The sequence below is a fragment of the Syngnathus scovelli genome, chromosome 20 (assembly GCF_024217435.2).
Source record: "Syngnathus scovelli strain Florida chromosome 20, RoL_Ssco_1.2, whole genome shotgun sequence".
NCBI classification, from domain to species: domain Eukaryota; kingdom Metazoa; phylum Chordata; class Actinopteri; order Syngnathiformes; family Syngnathidae; genus Syngnathus; species Syngnathus scovelli.
The window spans coordinates 5,305,196-5,327,690 of NC_090866.1; the positions used below are offsets into that span (position 1 = coordinate 5,305,196).

Genomic DNA, 22,495 nt, shown 5'->3' on the forward strand with positions numbered 1-22,495 from the left:
AAATGACGACATCATTTTTGTTAGGTGGAACGATCTATTGGAGCAGATCTCGGAGCAGCTGAGGAGCAGTAAGGCTTTGCTGGGGCTGTGGCAGAAATACACAGAATTGTTCGCCATGTGTACGAAAGCGGTGGAGAGGCAAGAGGAGCGTGCCGACCGCTTGCTCAAGAGCGCCACCGACAGGGACATCACAGATGAGGAGAGCAGCGCCTGGATCAAGGACTGCGACGTGAGTACAAGGAGGGTGCATCAGCGGGAATCCAGACAAAAAGCGAGACGTGCCTCACTTGACTGATTTATTACAAGCCCCCTCGGCAGAGTGCTAAATTACATTCTTCCTCCTCAGTGTGCTCGAATGAAGAGTCACAGTCCGGTCCAACAAAAGCCTTTAAAGAGTGGCGAGACAAGCCCTTGATTTACACAACAGGGGGTCATTCAGCGTCCTGCTGGGAGTATGTGGTTCCTTGCTTGGGATATTTTTCTCTTGCCTTAATACTCTTTCTAGACTCCTTAATTGATTAATTAAAAGAGGAAAGAAAATATGGAATACCTAACGGGGCTGTTTTTGGCAGCCATAGCTACTAATATAAGGACTTGTGATTTTAGTTCTCAAGTAAATCATCGGAAATGGGAAAAAAAAAAATTTGGGAGCTAGTCTGGGGCCTCAACTTTTGTTTCAGTGTGCATTTTTTTAATAAAATTTGGTTGATGTCACTGGTATTACAGGAATGTCTTGGTGAGCAGGAATCGGTGAAACATTCCCTGCAGCAGCTGCAAATATTGGGAGAGCAGCTGAAGAGCCGAGTGGACGCTTACTCGTTTGCGACTCTACATTCCGACCACATGTCCCTGACTTATCGCTTGTCGGCGCTGCCGCACTCGCTACGCAGGCAGCAGGAGGCGCTGCAGGTACGTAGCGAGGAACTCAAATCCTTTTTGGTACCTCTCTTCTCATGGTTGTTTGTTAATTGTCATTGACTAGTGTGGAAGTCGAGCTTGTGAGGGCTTCAGGGACCAATTGGATGGGCTCGTTCAAACGGACGCCGAAGCTGCGCAAGTGTTGAAGGAGTCGGAGCAGCTCGGCTCGCCGGCGCTGAGTGACGTTCAAACGCGGATGGACAAACTGCGGGTCAGACATCTATCCATCCATTTTTTTTAATTCCGTCTGTCCTCATTCGGGATGGGAGTGAGCGAGCGTTGTTGTTGTTCTCAGGCTCCTTTGTCCAAGCTGAGCAGTCTGTCTCCAGACCTGGAGCGTGTCAATATGCTCATGTACAGACTTCCAGTTAGCGATGGAGACTTGAAGCGTGTACAGAGGCTGAACCGAGCGTGGGCGTCTCACTCCGCTCTTCTCAGCGAGAGGTTCAGGTACACCTCTATGCCCACGCACGTTTGCCGTCTGGTCTGCTCAACGCTGGTATTAAAGAAAAAAAAACTTTATGACTCCAGTAAACTGCAGGCGACGCTGCTCCTGCACCAGACATTCCTACAGAAGTGCGAAGCCTGGATGGACTTCCTGTCTCAGGCGGAGCACAAACTGGCCGCCGAAGTATCGGGCAACTACCAAAGTCTGCTGGAGCAGCAGCAAGAGCATGAGGTCAGAATTTCTCTTTATGAAAAGGAGGAAGGGAGACAGGAAGGAAGAATGTTAGTTTCCCGTCTACAAGGTGTGTCTTTGTTTACAGTTGTTCCAGGCTGAGATGTTCAGCCGGCAGCAGATTCTGTACTCCATTATCAGCGATGGGCATAATATGCTGGACCAAGGACAAGTGGCTGATGGGTAAATAGAGCAATGAAAATCTACTCATAGGTTACAATTAGACTTTTGTAAAATGAATCCTAATAATGGACTTTAACTCTTCCAACAGAGATGACTTCAGTGTGAATCTGGCCTTGCTGGCCAATCAGTGGCAGGGCGTGGTGAGGCGCGCCCAGCAGCGCAGGGGCATCATCGACAGTTTGCTCCATCAGTGGCACAGCTACCAGGAGATGTTGGAAAAGCTGCTGCGATGGCTTCAGGATGTGTCGCGCGAGCTGGACGCACGTCACCCCGGAGGGGAAACCATCGCTCTGCAGCAGGCCAGGAACCTGCTGGATCAGATACAGGTATGATATAAACTAGCCCTGTCATATTCCACACTATTGACATTCATACAGGGATGAGAATTTTCTGCGGATCCGCGGATTTCCGTGTTTTTTTCCGTCGAAAGTATCATTTTCGTGAATCGTTGAGAAAATGTTGTTTATATATGGGGGGGGGGGGGGGGGGGGGTGTAGGGAAGCGGCAACGTTAGCCTCGGCGATTCGCAAGCATTCGCCCGCCCACCGCGACGGCATCTTACGGAAATCGGCTTGCCTCTGTAAACCTAACTAACTGGCAGCAGTGATGCGACAACATCCGCCTTATTTTCGGCAGCATTTTGGCGCTACTTTCGTCACACCATTTCCACTTGTTAACTTAATTTATGCGGAGAACTAAGTGTTTTTACACCGCCACTTGCATTCTCATCCCTGTTTATAGGAAGTAAGCCAGTGTCTAACCAAACCCGCACCCCATTTCAAACCAACCGTAGACTCCCTTAGTTAACCTCTACCCCCTCGGTCCACTCTCCCTGTCCCTGCTCCTGCAGCTGCGCGAGCGCGTACTCAAGAGACAGCAGGGTGGCTACATCTTGACGGTGGAGGCCGGCAGGAGTTTACTGCTGTCGGCCGACGGGCAGGCCGAGTCCACGCTGCAGACGGAGCTGATGGAGGTACAGGACAGGTGGAGGCACGCACACCAACGCTTGGAGCAGCAGAGGAAGGAGCTGCACGCTCTGCTCAAGGTTCGGAAGTAGTGGAAGAGCAAACTGGTCATTTTAATTGGGAAATACATTTAAAAAGTGTCTGCTGACTGACTTCTACTTTGCTACGGCATTCCTTGCCCAAACATGATCCCGTTTCATCCTCAGATAAACCCCCGCTTTCTATCCAGGTGCTAAAAATAGCCCGGGCCCATTGGAGCGCGGTGTTCCTTGTCCGCTCTTCTGCTGTCATTTTTTATTTATTTTTTTTGCATTTATGTGCTGTTTGCCGTGTAGAATTGGGAGCGATGCGAGGAAGGCATCGATGCCTCGCTGGAGAAGCTGAGGGCCTTCAAGAAGAAGCTGTCGGCGCCACTGCCAGACCATCACGACGAGTTGCACGCTGAGCAGATGAGATGCAAGGTGAAGATGCTGCACATTATTATTCATAATCATGCGGCAAAATCATATATTTTTTCTTAGTAAATAACAGGGAGGTTTTTTTGCTGGTTTTATTGTAGCAGACACATCGCAGTTATTACCGGTTCCTGGACCTGTGCTCATGCTTGATGCATAACACGTCCTCAAATTGTCTGGGGGAGGAGCAGAGAGATAAAAGAGAGAAAGAGGGGGCAGGGTGAAAGAGAGACAAGGAGGAAGGGAGAGCATGCGCGGAGAGCCAGTGGGGGTGTGGATGCATACATTGATGCAAGGCAAAAAAAGAAAGTGGGCTTTTCTCGTCGTCATATTGTATTCTGCACACAGGAGCTGGAGAACAGGGTGGAGGGTTGGAATGATGACCTGACTTCCCTGTCCCTCCTGAGAGACGCCTTGGTGGGCGTGGTCAGCCGTGATGACATCACGCTACTCCAGGAGCGTCTCCAGCTTCTCCAGGGCCAGTGGGAGGAAGTGTGCCACCAGGTAAAGTGTCTCGTATGCTTTTGAGCAAGCTTTCAATTTTTCTTATTGGATTTAGTTTGAAAATCAAATAAAGATCATGATGTTATGTTTTTATTGTCAGGTTTCCCTGCGCAGGCAGCAAGTAAGCGAGAAGCTGAACGAGTGGGCTGTGTTCAATGAGAAGAACAAGGAGCTGTGCGAGTGGCTCACGCAGATGGAGAGCAAAGTCTCTCAAAACGGAGACATCAGCATCGAGGAGATGATCGAAAAGCTGCGCAAGGTGATCCCGCCGCATGAGCGACACACACACACACACACACACACACACACACACACACACACACGCACACACACACAAGCGCCGACCTCCTCCTCCAAGTCCTCATGTTTCAACTTACTGTTGATGCCCCACCAGGACTACCAGGAAGAAATTTGCGTGGCCCACGAGAACAAGCAGCAGCTGCAGCTCATGGGAAAACGCTTGGCCCGGGCCAGCCAGGACAGCAAGGCAGCCGACATACAACACAAGCTCAATAAAGTCAGCGAGCGCTGGACGCACCTCCTCGACCTCATTGCAGCCAGGTGGGTGAAACCCAAAGTTATGTTGAAAAAATAATCATAGGATTATCAATCGATATAAGTATTATCGTCAGAAAATATATATTTGAAATAATCCAATGTTGTAATTCGATTTAAAATGAAGCAATATTACTACAATATGATAATATGAAAAATTATTTAAACAAGAAACAATAATAGAAGTTCATCTACTATTTTGTTCTTGTGGTGTGAGACAGACTACAGCTGCATAGAATGAATGGACTGTGAACTGTCAATTACTGGCGACTTTCAAACACGTACAATTTAGATCCAGACGTTTGTGAAATGCAATTCTGGAGTCCCGCCACCACTTTTCCAGTGCCGCCATCCGGCTGTCGTCCTCTGGAGAGAATTGGGGGAGGACACGCTGACCTCACACAGACAGCTGCACTCTCGTTGTCGTCTACTTCACTCTAGTGACGCATCGCGGGGATGTTAACTTTAAAGCTATTACTGCAATTTCTCTCCAGCGCCATTTGCTAGTGCAACGCTTTTGCGCATACCAATTTTCCGCACTTTGCACTGGCGTCATGATGCACGGCTTCTTCTTTGCTTGTGTTGCTTTGCTGTGTATGTTTCTGCCCGCCTCTTTAGCACATGCCGCTGACTGTAAGTCCACATTTAGAAACGCCAGGACTTGTCACTCTATCCCCACGACACACACTTCTTTTTTTTTAACCTTGGAGCACAACAGTCGATAAGTCACACTTGTGCCACACAACACAACAGCAGCTGCCCCCACCCCGCCCCTCCTCTTTCCACTCAACCCAACCTCCTTACTGTGTACATTCCGGAGGAGAAAGTCCCCACACACACAGACGAAAGAGAAGACGGTTTGCACTCCGTCCTTGCTAAAAACGTTTTTTTGGGGGGAATCTCACACTCCCATGCTTTTGGACTTGGGGACCGAGAAGATGGCAGACAGCCCGGACAAGGATCTGCCATACTGTGACTGCGATGTGAACAGGCAGGACAACCTCCCGCAAGCTTTTCTGCAGTGTTGTAGCTTTGTGTTTTTATGGTGACTAAATGACAAGTCATCTTTTATGTTTGAGCAAAGGATCAGGGATAAGAGTTGTGCGGCTGTTGCCTTTTTTTATTTTTTATGGCTACTTGCAAAAGGTATTCAGTGTAATTTTGCCAAGAGTGTATTGCAGACTTTTAGTTTCTGGATCAAAACAAACATGGATAACTTGGATTGACATAGAAATGTTGTCAGCTGACTGAATTATATTAAATACAATAATGTCACTAAGGTAATTTATTAATTGCAGTTTTAAGTGGAGAACACAAATACACAAAGTGGCTAGTGAAGGCCATGTGTGACATTTTTAATGTCACCGTCACCTTCTAGTTGTGTTGGAGATGTGCCTCCATGTGGCGTGTGAGTGTTTTGGGTGTGAGCTAGGGCCACCTGCAGCTTGTGCACATTGTTTTTGGTTTGGTTGACCTATCGCAAATGTGAGAGCATTCATTTCAATTACTGTATTGATTGCAACGTAACATTATGCAGACCTTGTCATTCAAATGGAATCAATTAAGATGAGTTCTTATTTGTATTCCCTGGCTTCCTGCCATCAGGTTGAAGAAGTTGCGGGAGACCCTAGTGGCCGTGCAGCATTTGGAGAAAAACATGAGCAGCCTGCGCGCTTGGCTGGCTCACATCGAGTCCGAGCTTTCCAGGCCCATTGTCTACGATACGTGTGATGAGCAGGAGATTCACAGGAAGCTCAACCAGCAGCAGGCAAGACTGTGCACCCAGTGGTTCTACATATGTCACAATTTCTTTACACTATGCACCTTTTTTCCTCCAGGAGCTGCAGAAGGACATCGAGAAGCACAGCACGGGCGTGGCGTCCGTGTTGAACCTGTGCGAGGTACTGCTTCACGACTGTGACGCCTGCTCCACTGAGACCGAGTGCGATTCCATCCAGCAAGCCACCAGGGGCTTGGACCGACGCTGGAGGAACATCTGCGCCATGTCCATGGAGAGGAGGCTCAAGTCGGTGTCGCGAATAAGCTAGCGCGGGAATCCAATCGGCTGTTAGATTAATCCTGGGCTGTTTCTGTGCAGGATTGAGGAGACTTGGAGGTTGTGGCATAAGTTTTTGGATGACTACTCCCGCTTTGAGGAGTGGTTGAAGACTTCGGAGAGAACATCGGCTACGCCCAATTCTTCTGGAGTCCTCTATACTGTTGCCAAAGAGGAACTCAAGAAGTTTGAGGTGGGTTTATGTCTACGATAGTGTTAAATGTGCAAATCGGGCGGGCAGGGTTTTAGGTTAGTGTTACAAGTCAAGTCAGGCTTTCTTTGCATGTTATTGAAACTCCATGATAGAGGAAACATTAAAGGGTCATGTTACGCAAACTCGTCTGAGCCGGTCTGCTCAGCTGCGGCAGTCCGTCACACTGGTGCTGTCCGACCTGGCCCGCTGCCATCCGTCATGTTTGTGGCTGAGCTTGGGCTCTAAAGCATAAAACTTGCATTATTTTTTCCAATGTTCAAGTGTGGAAATTAAATTCTAAAAAATAATAAAATACGCCTATTTGTGTGGGCAGGCTTTCCAACGGCAAGTGCAGGAGTGCTTGACCCAGCTGGAGCTGATCAACAAGCAGTACCGCCGCCTAGCCCGTGAGAACCGAACCGACGTGTCCTGCCGTCTCAGGGAGATGATGCATGATGGGAACAAGAGGTGGGACAACCTGCAAAAGAGGGTGGCCGCCATCCTACGCCGTCTCAAGGTAATGACTGCACGCTAAAAGCCGATATATATTTAGTCTAGGTTTAGCTAGCTCCGCTTAGCAAAATGTTCCCGTAGCACTTCATCAACCAGCGTGAGGAGTTTGAGACGGCTCGAGACAGCATCCTGGTGTGGTTGACCGAGATGGACCTACAGCTCACCAACATTGAGCACTTCTCCGAGTGCGACGTACAAGCCAAGATTAAACAACTCAAGGTAGCCGCAAAGCGTCTGTGGCTTCTCCCGGGATGTCGATGGCCCAACCCGTGTTTGTGTTTGCTTCAGGCATTCCAGCAGGAGATCCATTTGAACACGGGCAAGATCGAGTTGGTGTTCAAGCAGGGCGACGCTCTGATCAAGAAGAGCGAACCTCTGGATGCCGCTGTGATCGAAGAAGAGCTAGAGGAGCTGCAGAGGTACTACCAGGAAGTCTTTGGGCGCGTCAACAGATACTACAAGAAGCTTACACGTTTGCCCGTGAGTGCACTCAACACATATGAGCAATTACAAATGTACACCGCAGTGGAAACCTGCTTTCACTTTTTTTTCCATTCATTTCTCAGCTGGTGGACGACGAGCTGGATGGTTCCGACACGGAGGACGGCGCCGACCTATGTGAGCTGCAGTGGTGCGACTCCATGCCTCCTCACACCTCCAGTCGCCAGGCCTCAGCGCCGGCCACCCTCATTCGGGCGGAGCGCTCGGGCCGGGACACTCCGGCCAGCGTGGACTCAATCCCGTTGGAGTGGGACCACGATTACGACCTGAGCCGGGGTCTGGAGAGCCCGGGGGGTCGCAACCAAAGTGGAATGAGCCGAGGGCACGAGGACGAGGAGTATCTGAGGACGGATACTACAGTACTGTCAGGTTAGTCTTTTTAGTGAGTTCTGTTATTACAGCGTGCAACAACAGAGGGCGCTCAAGCACATGAAGGGAAGTTTGTTTCACTGTCAATACATGTTCTTTTTACATTGAAATGATAATGAATGAATATTACTGGGGCCAAGACCATGCACTACACCAACAAAAGTTTTGGGCCACCTGCCCACACCTCCACAGCTGGAAGAGCTTCTGCTACCCACAAACTGAATGCTTTGTTTTTCCTCTTCAGACGTAGTTATTCCCGAGAGTCCCGAGGCCTATATAAAACTGACTGAGAACACATTGAAATCATCTTCCGGTAGGAACCGCAGAACTGAGCAGGATTGTCGCAGCATGTGTCAGGAGCGAGCACGCCACCAGCTCCATGCTAAATCGTGCTTCTCTAACAGCGGCCCTTCAGGGGCCAGCACGGCAGCTGCACGTCTTATCCATCCATCCATCCATCCATCCATCCATCCATCCATCCATCCATCCATCCATCCATCCATCCATCCATCCATCCATCCATCCATCCATCCATCCATCCATCCATCCATCCATCCATCCATCCATCCATCCATCCATCCATCCATCCACCCACCCAACCCACCCCCCCATCCACAGTCATATCAATCAGCATGTTGAGAAGAATCCTCCGCATATTTTGCATGTTGGATCTACATCTAGTCACCATGTTTAACCGGCCATTTCCGACTAATGCATGCATCCTGTCTGTCTCCAACATGCCCGACGACAACATACTTGCCCAGTTAGGGATTTTTCACCCCCTTGCGTTTTGTGCGCAGGCGACCCGGGACAACTAGAGGCCAGCCTCAGACAGCTGGACCAGGCTCTGGATGCATCACGCTACCAGCTGCAGGCCAGAGAGGACGCCGCCAGCCGCTCAAGCCCCGACGCTGACTCCACATACATGGGTTATGTGAGTCGTTGCTATTGATTCATTGCAGTAAAAAAAATAAAATAAAAAAATCTATGTTTTCTATGTTTAAATTCATTATCGCTGATGCAGATGCGCTTAATGGGAGAGTGCCGCGGCAGCATAGACGCGGTGAAGAGAGCCGAGGGAGAGCTCACTGAGGATGAAGATGAAATGCCGGGACTCACCAACCTGACCAGCACTGACAGTCAGAATGCAGGTTCGTCCCTTTTACGTAACACAGCACATCATTTGTTCTACAAGCAAGTCCGGAGTTGTGTTATTTTCCACGCAGGCGTGATTGAGCGCTGGGAGCTGCTTGAGGCTCAGACTTTGAGTGACAAGCACAAGCAGAACCTCCAGCAGTGGCAGCAGCTCATCTCAGACCTGCAGACCATGCGGGCGTGGCTGGGTCGCTGTGAGGCCGAACTGGGCCAGCTGCGAGGCCTGGAGCTTGGCACGGATATCCATACCATTCAGCAGAGGATCAAGAAGCTCAGGGTTAGTGGTTACAAATACAAGCATCTCTCAGAAACGCTTCTTTCTGAAGATTCCAGGTTTTTATTTTTTCCTTTATGGTGCTCAGGAGCTTCAGAAGGGGATGGACAGCCACAAGTCGGAGGTCCTATCCGTCAACTTGAGCAGCGCCGGCTTCCTTCAGTCGGAACCCGACTCTGAGGAGGCTTGGGAGCTGCGGGACGCTCTGAAGGAGATGAACGCGCACTGGGATCGCCTCGGCACGTCGCTGGAGGAGTGGAGGGAGGAGCTGCAGAGAGCGCTCATGCAGTGCCAGGTGCTGGAGCAACACAATTTTGACCATGCAGAGAGGGAAAGTTTAAGAGCGAAGAGGAAAAATTACACATTTTAGAAGAATGCTTCCGCACATGAACAAAATGTTTCTTCAGGAGTTCCACGAGATGAGTCACGGTTTGCTACTGTGGTTGGAGAACATCGACCGCAGGAGAAACGAGGTGGTGCCCATCCCTCCCAACCAAGACTGGCAAACGCTGCGAGCTCATCACAGGACACTCACGGTACTTTGACGACATCTTTCTTCCATTCTTCCAACACTTTTTGACACAATTTCATCCTCACGTAGCAAATCAAGCACGAGCTGCTGGACTCGCAGCAGAAGGTGTCGTCCCTCCAGGAGCTGTCGGCTCAGCTGCTGGTCAGCACGGCGGCCGCCGCGGCGCCGCTCCACCGCTCTTCGGGCGGAGAGTGTCTGGAGGCGCAGGAGAAGGTGCACGTGATCTGGAACAGGCTGCGTTTGCTCCTGCGTCAGGTGGATGCTGACCTGGATGGGCTGCAGAAGCAAATGGAGCGTCAGAGTCCGCAACAGGTGCCCCACGCACGACGAAAACACTTCAAATGGAGACGTTGCACTCTCTTATAACGTTTGCAATTTTTCTTTTATATTCAGGAATTCTCTCCACTGTCTGTCGGCAAATCAGGCATCGCCGCTGTCTCTCTGGCAGCCCCGGTTCTTTCACCTGTGGTAATGTTCTTTTTCATTTTCGGACATCAACTAGGAGTATGAAGGCCATGCTGGAAAGTCAAATTTACAAGGAAAGCACGCCTAATGTTGCGAAATAAAGCAAAAAAGCTGCGCTTTTATTTTGCCGATTAAAATGTGTTTTTTAAAATTATGGAAAACTAATTCACTAAAATGAATGTGGTTTTTGTTTAGATTAATTTATGGTTGTTTTCATATGGTTGTTTTAGTATTTAGTAGGATTTCGTTTTCTCCAAGTTACTTTAAATAATGAGTTTTTTTTGTAGAATTTTTTTTATAAAATGTAAAATTTGGACTTTATTGTGGTAAACATTTAGTTGTTTTAGTGTGGCCTTAATAGTCCTCGTCCATGCAATACAGCAATTTTGTTTTCCTTGCATTTTGGTCAAATTGGAAGTCCCATTATTTTGTCAGAAAAAAAAGGCTTGTAATATTTTCTGGTGGAGCGCCCTGCTTGTGTTTAATTATTTTTAGGTACAGTTTTTATTATTTTAGATGCTGCTTTCAGTATGTTGATCCTGCAAACAAATGCAAAAGAAAAGCTGGCTTTTCTTTTTTAAATATGTCTTTTGTTTTTTACAGAGAAGCCAGATTTCTTGCCAATCAATCAATCATTCACATCATTGATTATTACATTGCTGCTTTGTTGACGATTGTTTCTCTGCAGAAAAGTTTTTTGGCTTTACTCTCCTGAGTTATTTTTTGTCCTCATTTGCCTCTTGACTGAAACATTTCTTTTTTCTTTTCTTTTTTGACGCCTCCCTCCCTGCTCATTACGCCCTTCAGCCTCGAGGCAAAAGTAGTCAGGCCCAACCCGGACCCCCCAAGAGCAGCCCGCGCCACAGGTACCTCGAGCACCGCTCCTTGAGCTCTACAAAGACGGGACCTTGGTGGAACTCTAAATGCAAATCAGATCAAAATAGAAACATGGCATTCCATGGTGTCCCGCTTTTTCTAGAGGTCATGTGACCAGCTCACAAGCGATCGGGAGCAGCCTCCTGTCGGGCTCTTCCCTTTTCGCCTTTGAATGTTTTCTTTCACTGCTTCACTTTGCTGCTTGTACTCATACCCTCCCCCCACTCACTGGCCCACTGGATGCCAACATCTATTTTCACTTCTTTTGTTTCCCCTTAAGGTTTCCTCTCATTCTTAACGGGATGTGATGCAATAAGCCTTCTAGCTTCCCCTCCAACTCCCACGTTCTTACCTCTTTCCTTTTTCTTTACTCCCTTTTGGTTTCATTCCCCAAATCTTTTCCACATATAGCATCATTTGTGTCTACAAATAACATTTAATCATAAAAAGTCAGCAGGCCTGCAATATGAGCCCGCATATCAAAACTCTTTGGCTCAATAATTTGAAGATAGTGTAATGCTGCAGACATCCGATGTTGTGCTATCAGAGGCATGTGTCAGAGCGCGTGTCTGTGAGTGGGTGGGGGGGGGGGGGGTTGAGCTTATGGTCGCGGTAAGAACACGTCGTTCCTCCTCTTGATTTATAGCACTAACAAGAGGAAGTATCCAGACAGACATTTGTAACATTATCATTGCTTACGTCTGTAAAATAAGAGCACAGAATGCTCAACACAACTTGCTCCCACTGGCTGCTCTTCTTCCATGTGTGACGCTTGTGCTTGAATTGTTTGTGATTTGTGTCAACTGATCACGTGCTTCTGTGTGTGTGTGTGTGTGTGTGTGTGTGTGTGTGTGTGTGTGTGCGTGTGTGTGCGTGTGTGTGTGTGTGTGTGTGTCGTTTGTGCACAACTTTGGATTTTTCAAAAGGACAGTGCTCATGCTAAATGTTGTGTATTTGTATAAGGTTAGCAGAAACTCAATTTAATGCCGTGCAGAGATCTAGATTTTAATAATAAACATTAACTAAAATGATTAGACTGTTTAAAACAGTTCTAGGTGGTCATTAACCATCATGCACTGTCCAAAGTATTTAAGAGATAAGAGAAAAATGTTATGTTGGTGCAGAAATCGGTCCATTGAAACAAGTTTAATGGCCACAGCAATGCTTTGCAAACACTCGAGTGCTTGACTCCTTTTTCTGCATATCCTCCCTCTCAGCCGCAGGAGGTCACCCACCGGCGCCGCTGGCTGCGTTTCCTCCCGTTCTGACATTTCGAACAGTGTCTCATCGGCGTCCTCCCCCTCCTCCAAGGAGCCGTCCTTCATGCAGAGGGTCCTGCGGGCAGCTTTGCCCGTGCATCTGCTGCTCCTGCTCCTCATCGCCCTGGCCTGCATGGTGCCCATGAGCCAGGAGGACTACAGTTGTCACCACGCCAACAACTTTGCCCGTTCCTTTCACCCTATGCTTCGCTATACTAATGGACCTCCGCCCATATAAGCTGCCTTTTTTTCTCTCATCGCTTTGCCAAGGACTCCTGCAAATGTGCCCTTTCACCCTGTGCCCTACACCATCATTATTACGACCAGGACATGAGACCAATATGTCACTGGCCCTTTAAGAAGTAGTAATGAACCTTCATGAAATATTTATTTTGTTAAATGTATGTGTACATATATATATGAAGGGTTTTTTTTTCCAAATGAAGAACAAAGCACTATTTATATACACTCAATGGGAGCCAAAGTCGTCTACTATTCCCAGTGCTGCTATTATTTATGGTCAATCAGCTATGAATATTATTAGTGAAGTGTGTAGACATGTTAGACCTTTAATAACAGCACAGAAAAAAAGCCACATGTAAATCAAATGAACAAAAACTTGACACTTAGTAAGTTTATTGGCGTAAAATAAAACGTAAACAAAAAACACAATTGTGATACTTCTGGGGTGAAAATACCCGGAAGTGATTAGCTTCCGGGGATAAACACCCCATGTCATGACAGCTGTCATAATAGCTAGCCCGGGACATTTGAAGCAACGTCGTCCAGTTAGCTAATAACGTGTAAATCGTTCTTGAGTGCTAAATTTGCCATTTAATTCGTTTTACAACATTTTATTGTCGTTCTAATTACATTTCGGGCGCCCGCGCACTGGCTGTTTGAAAGGTACTGCACTGACGAATTGAAACACATTTTTGAGCCAAAACGGCTAACTTGTCCCTGCCAAATGCCGAGGTGTATTTTATTATGTTCAGTGTTTCACTAATAGGAGCTAATGTGATAAAATACACGGATTTGGAAAACAATTTGTCTAAAATAATTCTCACATTGTTGTTTTTTTTAAAAATCTGTTTACGCATGTTCTTGAAAGTCCCCGAAGCCAAACAATCACTGGTTGTGAAGCTAATAATAATGATAATGTGCTTTTAATCTTGTCATGATGATATTATTCCTGAGTAATCAGGACAAAACAGCAATGTTAAATGTATATATTTATGAATAATGTTATTTATGTTTGTACAGTTTGCTAATACTGAATACTCTTTGCAAATAAAAACTGAAATATTAAGCGCTGTTTAGATGTATAAGAAGTAGTTTTCCAAAGTACGGAGTCATACGATCGTTATGTGGTACGGTCGGATGATGAATTTTTGTAATTTGAGTTTATGACAATTTCTTTGTGTTAGGGTCATTTTATTGATTTGCGGCTTCCATAATTCCACGTTAGCGATGATGCTCTGGTGAGAGACATGCAATAAGCAAGCCATTCAGTTTGATGGTGATTGTTGTTGAACGTAAAACACAAAATAATAACACCAAATAACTATGGAATACATTGTATGCTTGTTTGCAAGTTAAGTATGAAAGTATTAGAATGAGAAATTAGATTTATGTGGGGGAAAAATTGAAATGTTATTTTAAATCCATACAAATAATGAATACTTTGAGACGTAGCCATGGCTCAATTTTTTTGTCAAGTAAATGTTTACATACAATACATTTGAATTCCCAAAGACAGATTTTTTTTTTAGTCAATCAATGAATGCTTTTCAGCACATAATTGGGATAAAATGACAAGTAGACCAGAATATTCAACAATTAATACAAAACAAGTGCAAGAGAACAAATCTACAAAGTTACCCAATGACAGTTTGGCTCGGATTTGAAGTTGCGTAACTTGCAGATGCTTTTTTTTCCCCAACAACACAGCGGACAGAAACACAAACACTGATGTTATCAATATGTGGTCAATATGTGGTTTACAAATATGACCAAACTGGTGCTTGTGTAGCGAACGTTAGACATGAGACACGCTGTTACTCAGCTGACAGGTAAATAACCGACACGTAATTAATCACAGCTTATTATGCAAACAAATGAAAATAATGCCCAATAGCACCTTCAAGCTTAAAGGAAGTGCACTTTGGTTGAATGGGAATCAAACTATTAAAAAGAAAAACATGAATTTCAAATAGTGCTGTTGGCACGAAGGAGAAGCCATGTGAGCAACAGTGGAAAAGTCAGAGCGACGTCAAAGTGATGTCAGAAATGTATAAATAATCATCAAATGACCCCCAGTACAACATTGATCTTTTGTTTTTGCCTCACAGAATTTCTGTACAGTCGGGGCGGGAGCCTCCAAACTGCAGCACGCCTGGACACGGCGGCCCTCTGCTCAGACTCTCGTGTGCGCCGCGACCTCCTGAACCGGAGGCGGCACCGTTACTGCCGCTAGGAGGCATTCTCTCAGGCTGAGACCAGATCTGCGTGGCTCTGACGGGACGGTGCAGGCGGTGAGCATCCAACATCTCTAGCAGCAGGTCGTAGAGTGGCACCTTGTTCTTGCACTTCATGCTGTACAGGTGCTCCATGCCTTTGTTACTGCAGGCGTACATCAAAGTTTAGGATGATGATAGTGAAACCCTGATTTTAAATGTCATTTGAAATGTATTTTTATAAAAATCATTCAAGCTAAATTTAAAAAACAAAACTCAAATTAAATGAAAAACTAACTATAATACAAATTCCCCAAAAAAGAATTGAGGATCAATATGAAAAAAACTCATTAACCTCATGTGTCTGATGTGAGAGAGGAGGAGCAGCAGCTGTGCCTGGCGCCTCGCCTGCTGCTGCACCGAGCATCCTGATTGGCTGATGTGATGAATGAGGGCGTCCGTGATGGTGTCCAGCATGTCCTGCACTGCCGCACCGTTGTGGAGCGGCTCCATGGTGCCCGTGCAGAACGCAAAGGCACCTGAACAGAGACAGAAGTGCATGACCAGTGAGCGCTTGGCCTTCTTGTTCCGTTCTTTGAATAAAAGCCACCCATTTTTAATACCACTTATCCCGTGCTGATCAAAGGGCTCAGTTGTTACCATGTCTCTTTTAATAGATCATGCACCCAGCGACGACTAATTGGGTCACGCTGTCTAGTTGAAGGAGTACAACTATTTGAGGAAATAGTGCAGGAAAGTTTGTATCAAAGGTCGAGAGTGGAGGTTTGGATGCCCACGCGGCAATCTCATGTCCATCGGGCTCATGCAGCTGAGGCGCCACCGTCATCGCTTTGGTATTTTCGCTTTCCCGCTCCTGCCGAATAGCTTCATCTTTTCAGCGAGCCCGGCTTTTATGCGCCCGCTGCTACGTGTTGCCTCGGCAACGCTCGTCAGCCTCACCGGCACTGACGGCCCTTTCCGGGACACCGTGTTCGCGCTTGCCGCTACAGGTGTGGGCGTTGTTGGGACGCATCCACTCTCGAGAGTGCAAACAATGAATAGGGAACAGAAATTTTGATGAGGCGCATTTGTCGCCATCTTTGGGATGGATTCAAATGAATCTTTCAGCTCACCAGAGTTGAGCAAGATGATTGCTTTGAGGCAGACAAACTCCTCGGGCTTGAGTCTTAGCATACGGAAGCGAGAGGCGGTGGCCAGCAGCATGTCGAAGATCTCTGCCATACCTTCCACGCAGTCGCCTTCATTCCTGCGCAGGGTAAACAAACATTCCGCCAACCATGTATCTTTGAAGTCATCAATAAATGGAGTAAGAACACAAATCGCTCTTGTGTGGCATTTCACTGATTAAAAATCAGTTCAGATGTTACAAATTGGGATCTGACCACCCTGCCTCTTACCCAAAGCGAGCTGGGAGAAGTTTCAGTTCATCCGCAAGCATACTGAGGACAAGCGCTGCAGAAAATGCCTGGATGTTTTTCAAGGCCAAAGAACATGTCCAGATGAGGAGCTAATGGAGCCAATGGCCTCCCTGCTCGACTTTTGGGCGCGATAGACAAGCGCTGGGAGGTCGGATGCTATCACAGCGAAGGTGGTGCCGCAGCTAAGGGAATGCGTCGACCCCGACCCTCTGCGTTTTAGTCATCACGTCCAATCTGGCAGGACACTTACGCCAGGGGCCAGCTTTTTAGAGATAATACGCTAATACATTTCCCCCGATCAAATGGGAGCCATCAGGACAGCAAGCTAAAAGCTTTGGCTGTCTGCCTCTGCTTCATCTGTCATTCTGTCTTTTTTTTTTGTTTTTTTATTTTTTTTTTTAGAAGAAGTGATGATTGGTCAGGTTGTTTACTCTAACAACGGGGTGCTGAAGCGGGGGGAGGGGGGCATCCCTTCCTCCATCTATTTCCTCGTCCTCTCAACTCTCTCTCTCTCCGTTGCTATTCATTTTCTATCATTCTGTGCATTGACGCTTTGATTACATCTGTCTCGGTTGTCAGCGAGGCTCTATAATGATGCCGGCGAGGGTGGGGGGGTGTCCTCTCTTCACCGCGGGGGACACATAATTAGTCTTTCACTGTACGACACTGTATGACAAGACGTGTTGGGATGGCACAATGGCCGCAAAGGTGCGAAATGGAAAATCTACAATGCTGATGTGTCACTCTTGAGGTGTGTGTAAGAGTGTGATGGAGACGCGTCCCAGAAGTAGGCCAGTGCTCCTTTCCTCTATTACCTGTCCAGAATGAGGTCCTGAGCGAAGATGAGCTTGCCCGGACAGTGGACAGACCTCCAGACAAGGCCGATCATCAGCACCTCCAGCCACGAGCTCTCCAGCAGCTGCACCTGGTCGTGCAGGGACAGCTGGAGGAAGCCTGAGCACAAAGTCACGTGACACTCGTACAGTGCGCTTAACACTAGCCGCGTGTCCGTGAGTCACGCTGAGCAGCCAGACCAAACACAGATAGCTTCATCGGATGATCCGTCACGGCTATTTACAGCGTTTAGCAGCTTCTGCCTACCCACCCACAAAATATGCACGCTTGCCGCCGCTGTTGTTGTCGTCATCTGCAACCATGTGCAGTCGCCATGTTGTCACAACAAGGTGTATAATTACCAATATTGTCTCCCGATTTGCAATTAAAACGGAGCTTTTGTTGACATACGCCTCATTTTGGAATGTGGTCCATGTGGGCTCTTATTGGTGTTCAAACCTGCCTCAGATTTGCCTGAAGTGGCGCTTCTGAGCGAGCTTGTTCTTGGGCTTTACCTGGCAGCTTCTTGGCCCAGGCGATCATGTGGACTAGCTCCTTGTCAGCCATGCTGGTGAGCAACGTCATCATGGTGACCTCTGTGTAGGGTCGGTTCAGCTTCTGTCGGGAACATAATATGGGGGGTTCGGCCCCCTGCAGCAGGAGAAGCACCTGACGAGGGCGGAAAAGAAACACGTTCTTCAAATTGAATGATATCTTCATCCTTTTGAGGATTCTTTCTGGAAGCTTCCATCTCCCAGTGATTCAGAACCTGGTCAGGAGGGATGTCCGTGACTGACGACCTTCCCCCACTGACACTTCCGCCGCCGCTCTGTTTCCTCCCGTCCTGAAGGGGCGCTTTTCTATGCTCGGCCTCCTTGGTCGACTTCTCAATGCTGCCGGTCCGCCGCTTGTCACGGCGTGTTATGCGACCGCGGTCTTTGCGCACCCCTTGTGGAAACAGCAGAATAGCGAGCATTAAATGAAGAAATATGCCATGTATGATATTATATTTGTAAAACTAATACTAATACTAAACTAATCCCACTTGCTGATGCCTCACACCTAATAAATGGTCATGGTCTTGAAATAGAAGTCAGCAGGCTAGCAGCACATAGTTTAAGAGATTCAAGTATGAAAACAAAAGTGTGGGTGTGCACTTATAAGAGCTCGTACTCCTTAAGAGGAAATCACTTCAAGGTTAAAGTTAAACTTAGCCACAAGAATCCCAGTGGATGCACATATTTGTGGCTTTTGCAGCACGGGCCTCCGCTACGAGACTTCCATCAAGTTAATATAGAAAAGTAAGAAGAATTTTTTTGGGTGTTCCTGCCCACCTCCTTTCATCATGCCCACTTCATAACACTTCCTAAGTCGGCACGCTTGGCAGCTCTTCCTGCGATTCCTGTCAATAGTACACTGATTGGTTGCTGGGCACACGTAGTCATTGTGACCTGAAAATGGGGGGGAAAAAATGTATTACAGACTGGAAGGGGCCCTGCTCCCGTGTTCAGTTCACATTGAGGTTATTTAGTGTCCAGGAACACTCCATTCCCATTTTAAATGGATCTGTGATGGAGGAAATTAAAAGGTGGCATCCTAGGCTTTGTCATCGCCATGGAGACTATTGGTTTCTACGACCGTTCTTTGCATCAATATGGCGTCACAAACATGACTAAGCCACACAGAGCAGATGGAGCTTTCGGTCTGTGGAAGCACAACCTGAGAGGGGGATTAGACACTCAAAGTAAGGCGGACACATATTTTTGCTTCTTTTGTCATGTGGCAACAATTTGGTTCTTTGTATTTGTTGAAATGTTAGCATTGTCGATGAGCTTTCAACTGTCAAAATTGTGTCTAATCCTCCTGCTATAGTGGATCAGAATACAATTTCCCACAAAATTACACTTTACACATCTTAAGTAATCATTTGTAGAACGTTGTCTACCTTGAATGCTCCTCTTAAAGAAGGCCTTGCATCCCTCACAGGACCACACCCCGTAGTGGTAGCCCGAGGCGTAGTCGCTGCACACGGCACAGAAGCGCGTCTCCTTGGCCATCTCGAAGACCCCGATGGCCGCGGCGGCCTCCGAGCCCCCCAAGACGTACGCCTCGTCACTAGTGCTGCACTGCTCGTCCCTAGACGCCTGCTGCTGACTGATCGTCTCACTAGACCTGCCACAGGTATGAGGATTTTTCACATTGGCATTCAGTTCAAAGATAATCGCTACATTAACGCAAAAAAACTCACTATTTAATTGTACACATATGAAAACATTGCGGTGGTGCTCTTACGTGTTGTTCCCGGCTCAAGGTTTTCGGAACGGTGCTTAATCTCTGGAATTGAAATGCAGCTCGAGCACGTCCGCAGTGATAGCAGCCATGTTTTGAATCAAGTCAAAGATTAAACTAACAATACTGTCGCATACAGTAATTAGTGTTTGAGCACATCTGCCGGGGTCACTGGCTTTTTACACTATGTTCTTTTTACACAAGCTGTCCTTCAGTTAACAAGATAAAAACACTTGATTTTCAAAAAGGCGTGTAAACTGTTGTTTTGGTTGTTTTGAGTTGCATAGTCAGCAAACCTAGAGTTGCCTAGATTCACCTCCCACCCAAAGAAACCAACAACAGACAAAGAGGGTTGGGTCTCACCTGTAGATGGGTGTTGAAGTGGTTTCCAGATAGTGCTGGCCGGGGGGGTGCATGAATGGGCTGAGTCGGGGGCTGGTGGGCACAAACACGAGGGGGCTGGTAGGCCCGCTGCCCAGTGATTGGAGGCTGCCCTCTGAGGGCGAACCGTGGGTCTCCAGGGGCGCAGAGTAATAGCCTGGCACAGGGTGGCTGTAAAGCGGCGTCTGGGCCGGAGAGGCGTAGTCGTACGTCCCCTCCAAGAAGTCCACTGTGGCCACCCCACCGGACCCCCGGCTCTCTTCGGGGTACATGCCGTTGAGAGGGGCGCGAGGCGGGGGCGACAGGCGCGGCGGGGACAGGTTCTCCAGCTCTGGGGCGGCCGGGCGGATGCTGGGTCCCGGCAGTGGTCTGCAAGGCTTCCTGCTCTTTGCCGGGCTCTGCCTGAGCAACATCACAGCACGACGGTACTGATAAGCAACATGATTTAGACTTGCTCTCCCCTTGGCGGGGAGAGAGGGTGGGGGGGGCAGGAACGAGTGGCGCTCTCTCTCCTGTTCCACTGTCTCTCACACACATACAGATGTGATACTTCGTCCCTTTTCCTCAGGGATGGGCATCTTAAACGATGGAAGGGGCGGCCCAATTTCACAGCAGCGTTGCTGGGGGGGGGCACATCGGGATTCCCTTTAAAATGCTTTGAGAAAAGTTCCCCAAAAAATTCAAAAGAATTCAGATAAACCCACAATATGGGTTTCATATGAAAATGGGGGCTGCCCCCCCCCCCCCCCCCCCCCCCCCCCACACACACACACACACTCAAGAAACATTATTCTTGGGGCCACTCTAAGTGTGGGCATGGGCCACATGTGGCCCACGGGCTGCGAGTTGCACGTCACTGCCTTTCCTTCTTCTCCTTAAGCTCTCCCCCACCCGGGCCCCCCTGAAAACAACTCCCACCCGCCTTTCCCGCCCTTCTGTCCTCGAATGTGTAGGAGGCATAACCATTAGGGATGGGAAGAAAAATACACCAAGCTGAACAAAATGCAAACTGTGCTTCCTGTACAACTTGGCTGTCCCGTCACACGCCGCCACATCATCTTCTCCTCCTCTTCCGCCACCTTTGTTTTACATGCGTGGATGAATATTTTGAATATTCATTTGTTGATTAAGCCGATATTTGTCATTGACGTACAAGCGGACGCATTACTGAACACACCTGAGACGCCGGTAAATCAAATCACAGCACCGACGTGAACGGCGGCGTTTAAACCAAACGGCAAAGTCGGCGCTCACCTCTTTAAACGACAAGCGTCCGCTGCGCCGCCAGGCTCTTTTCCTTCATCCCTTCGACTCACGCTCATTCAGCTGGACTCGCTGGGCAAAGTGGAATCAGTGGGGAGGGAAAAAAAGAGGATAAACAAATTAAAAGATGCAGTCAAATCGATGGAGGCGGTGCGTTTGAGCGCCAGGTCACCATAACACTGCAAACAACGCAGTAGGTCAAATCTCATTTCAGCAGCCAGTAATTACGCAATCTACTCCCAATGATGGAATCAAAGAGATACAGACTATTTTATTTTCATCATCATTTCATGACATTAATAGAGCTTTGTTTGGGCAATAGCAAGACACCATGACGCCAACTCGTGGTTCTTGTACAACAGAGCAAACAAAAGTAGAAGTATTAACGCAAATCAAAAGACTTCAGCCTAGTCAGGAGTCCTTGCATGTTTCGGGACCACATGTCAAGGTAAAGCAAAAGCCTTGCATTGCCCAAAACTGGTAACAAGCTGTAATAAGGCTGCGGCATCAACCCTGCTCGAGATTACAAATCCAAAACAATGAGGCGCTTGAATTAAAATGTGTTTATTTGCTTGCTTACCTGTCAGCCACGTCCTTCTAATGCGAGTGTCGAAAGCAACTGCAGACCTCCAGCGAGGGAGGAAGAGCTCGACATTTGGCAGAGGCTTCATTTTCCCATCTCTTTCTTGAGTAAACAGCCCCATTTTCAGAACATGTCAGGTCAAGTGGAAAACAAGTAGCCCAGATGATGATATATATATTTCATTGCATTTCCCCAGAGGGGGGACAAAATGAAGTCGTATTAGATTGCAAGAAAATACAGGGAGCCAATTTAATCACCTAATTGGCTCATTTAGAAGCACTTAAAGCTCCTTTAGCATTGTCATGCACGTTTTGCATTTCCCGCTGTTTTGCGGGCTACGGAGCAGAGTCTAACCTGACCTAGAATAACTAGGAGGTCAACATGTCAACTTTAACGCGGGAGTAAAAACACTGCCAGTGAATATTAATGGGGCATTTGTACAGCTGTGTCACTTTTAGCTTCACTACTTGGCGCCCACATAACAGGCATCATTTTTGTCTTGTTGACATCAAAAAGTGCTACTTTTGTAAGAGCTGGTTTGTATGTAAATGAGGTCAATATTAGAGGCCATATTTCATGTGCGTAAATGGCAACGGGGAATCTCGTCACTGCAGCTCTTTATTTGATGAACAGGCATTCATTAGAAGGATAAGATCTCGCCAGGAATCCACGGTGACAATAAGGGCTGGAGTGCGCAGACATGCATTTTTGATCAATCACAGTTGGTGGTTTCAACTTGATTCATTTAGTTGTCCATTAAAAGACATGCACGGTAGACGGTAAAATAATTAAAATGTC

The 22,495-nt window shown here is 47.4% G+C and overlaps 2 protein-coding genes across 21 annotated transcripts in view; one reads left to right on the forward strand and one right to left on the reverse strand.

Annotated features, from left to right (window-relative positions):
- syne1a (spectrin repeat containing, nuclear envelope 1a) overlaps positions 1–13,761 on the forward strand; it is a 74,746-nt gene extending 60,985 nt beyond the window's left edge. For 10 of the 20 annotated variants that reach the window (XM_049757077.2, XM_049757079.2, XM_049757069.2 and 7 more), the window contains 29 exons: positions 25–229; positions 727–909; positions 983–1,129; positions 1,214–1,368; positions 1,450–1,597; positions 1,686–1,780; positions 1,869–2,106; positions 2,574–2,825; positions 3,081–3,206; positions 3,549–3,704; positions 3,805–3,963; positions 4,099–4,265; positions 5,865–6,027; positions 6,098–6,285; positions 6,358–6,508; positions 6,843–7,025; positions 7,103–7,240; positions 7,310–7,501; positions 7,588–7,891; positions 8,136–8,204; positions 8,692–8,825; positions 8,916–9,042; positions 9,118–9,323; positions 9,409–9,615; positions 9,728–9,856; positions 9,922–10,164; positions 10,246–10,320; positions 11,125–11,183; positions 12,411–13,761. In XM_049757077.2, the coding sequence (XP_049613034.1) occupies positions 25–229; positions 727–909; positions 983–1,129; positions 1,214–1,368; positions 1,450–1,597; positions 1,686–1,780; positions 1,869–2,106; positions 2,574–2,825; positions 3,081–3,206; positions 3,549–3,704; positions 3,805–3,963; positions 4,099–4,265; positions 5,865–6,027; positions 6,098–6,285; positions 6,358–6,508; positions 6,843–7,025; positions 7,103–7,240; positions 7,310–7,501; positions 7,588–7,891; positions 8,136–8,204; positions 8,692–8,825; positions 8,916–9,042; positions 9,118–9,323; positions 9,409–9,615; positions 9,728–9,856; positions 9,922–10,164; positions 10,246–10,320; positions 11,125–11,183; positions 12,411–12,690 (4,879 nt within the window). In that variant the 3' untranslated portion in view covers positions 12,691–13,761. Of the gene's footprint in view, positions 1–24; positions 230–726; positions 910–982; positions 1,130–1,213; positions 1,369–1,449; positions 1,598–1,685; positions 1,781–1,868; positions 2,107–2,573; positions 2,826–3,080; positions 3,207–3,548; positions 3,705–3,804; positions 3,964–4,098; positions 4,266–4,927; positions 5,251–5,864; positions 6,028–6,097; positions 6,286–6,357; positions 6,509–6,842; positions 7,026–7,102; positions 7,241–7,309; positions 7,502–7,587; positions 7,892–8,135; positions 8,205–8,691; positions 8,826–8,915; positions 9,043–9,117; positions 9,324–9,408; positions 9,616–9,727; positions 9,857–9,921; positions 10,165–10,245; positions 10,321–11,124; positions 11,184–12,410 lie in introns of those variants that run through there. The other 10 variants (XM_049757088.2, XM_049757084.2, XM_049757076.2 and 7 more) reach the window with 4 other exon arrangements.
- Positions 13,304–21,737, reverse strand: esr1 (estrogen receptor 1). Its single transcript, XM_049757100.2, has 11 exons — positions 21,695–21,737; positions 21,106–21,186; positions 19,834–20,253; positions 19,127–19,353; positions 18,516–18,632; positions 17,951–18,129; positions 17,697–17,850; positions 17,163–17,301; positions 16,042–16,175; positions 15,264–15,447; positions 13,304–15,074 (listed from the first exon to the last, which is right to left on the reverse strand). The coding sequence occupies exons 2-11, from the start codon at positions 21,171–21,173 to the stop codon at positions 14,798–14,800; spliced, it is 1,899 nt and encodes a 632-aa protein (XP_049613057.1). The 5' UTR covers positions 21,174–21,186; positions 21,695–21,737; the 3' UTR covers positions 13,304–14,797.
- Positions 21,738–22,495: the final 758 nt, after the last annotated feature.

Bases quoted from the DNA above. Each gene is read 5' to 3' on its own strand.
- esr1 (XM_049757100.2), bottom strand. From the start codon at position 21,173: ATGAGCGTGAGTCGAAGGGATGAAGGAAAAGAGCCTGGCGGCGCAGCG. The intron at 18,633-19,126 runs GTAGACAACGTT...CCCCATTTTCAG, and splicing joins CTTTAAGAGGAGCATTCAAG to GTCACAATGACTACGTGTGC. The intron at 17,302-17,696 runs GTAAAGCCCAAG...CTTTGTGCTCAG, and splicing joins CTGGGCCAAGAAGCTGCCAG to GCTTCCTCCAGCTGTCCCTG.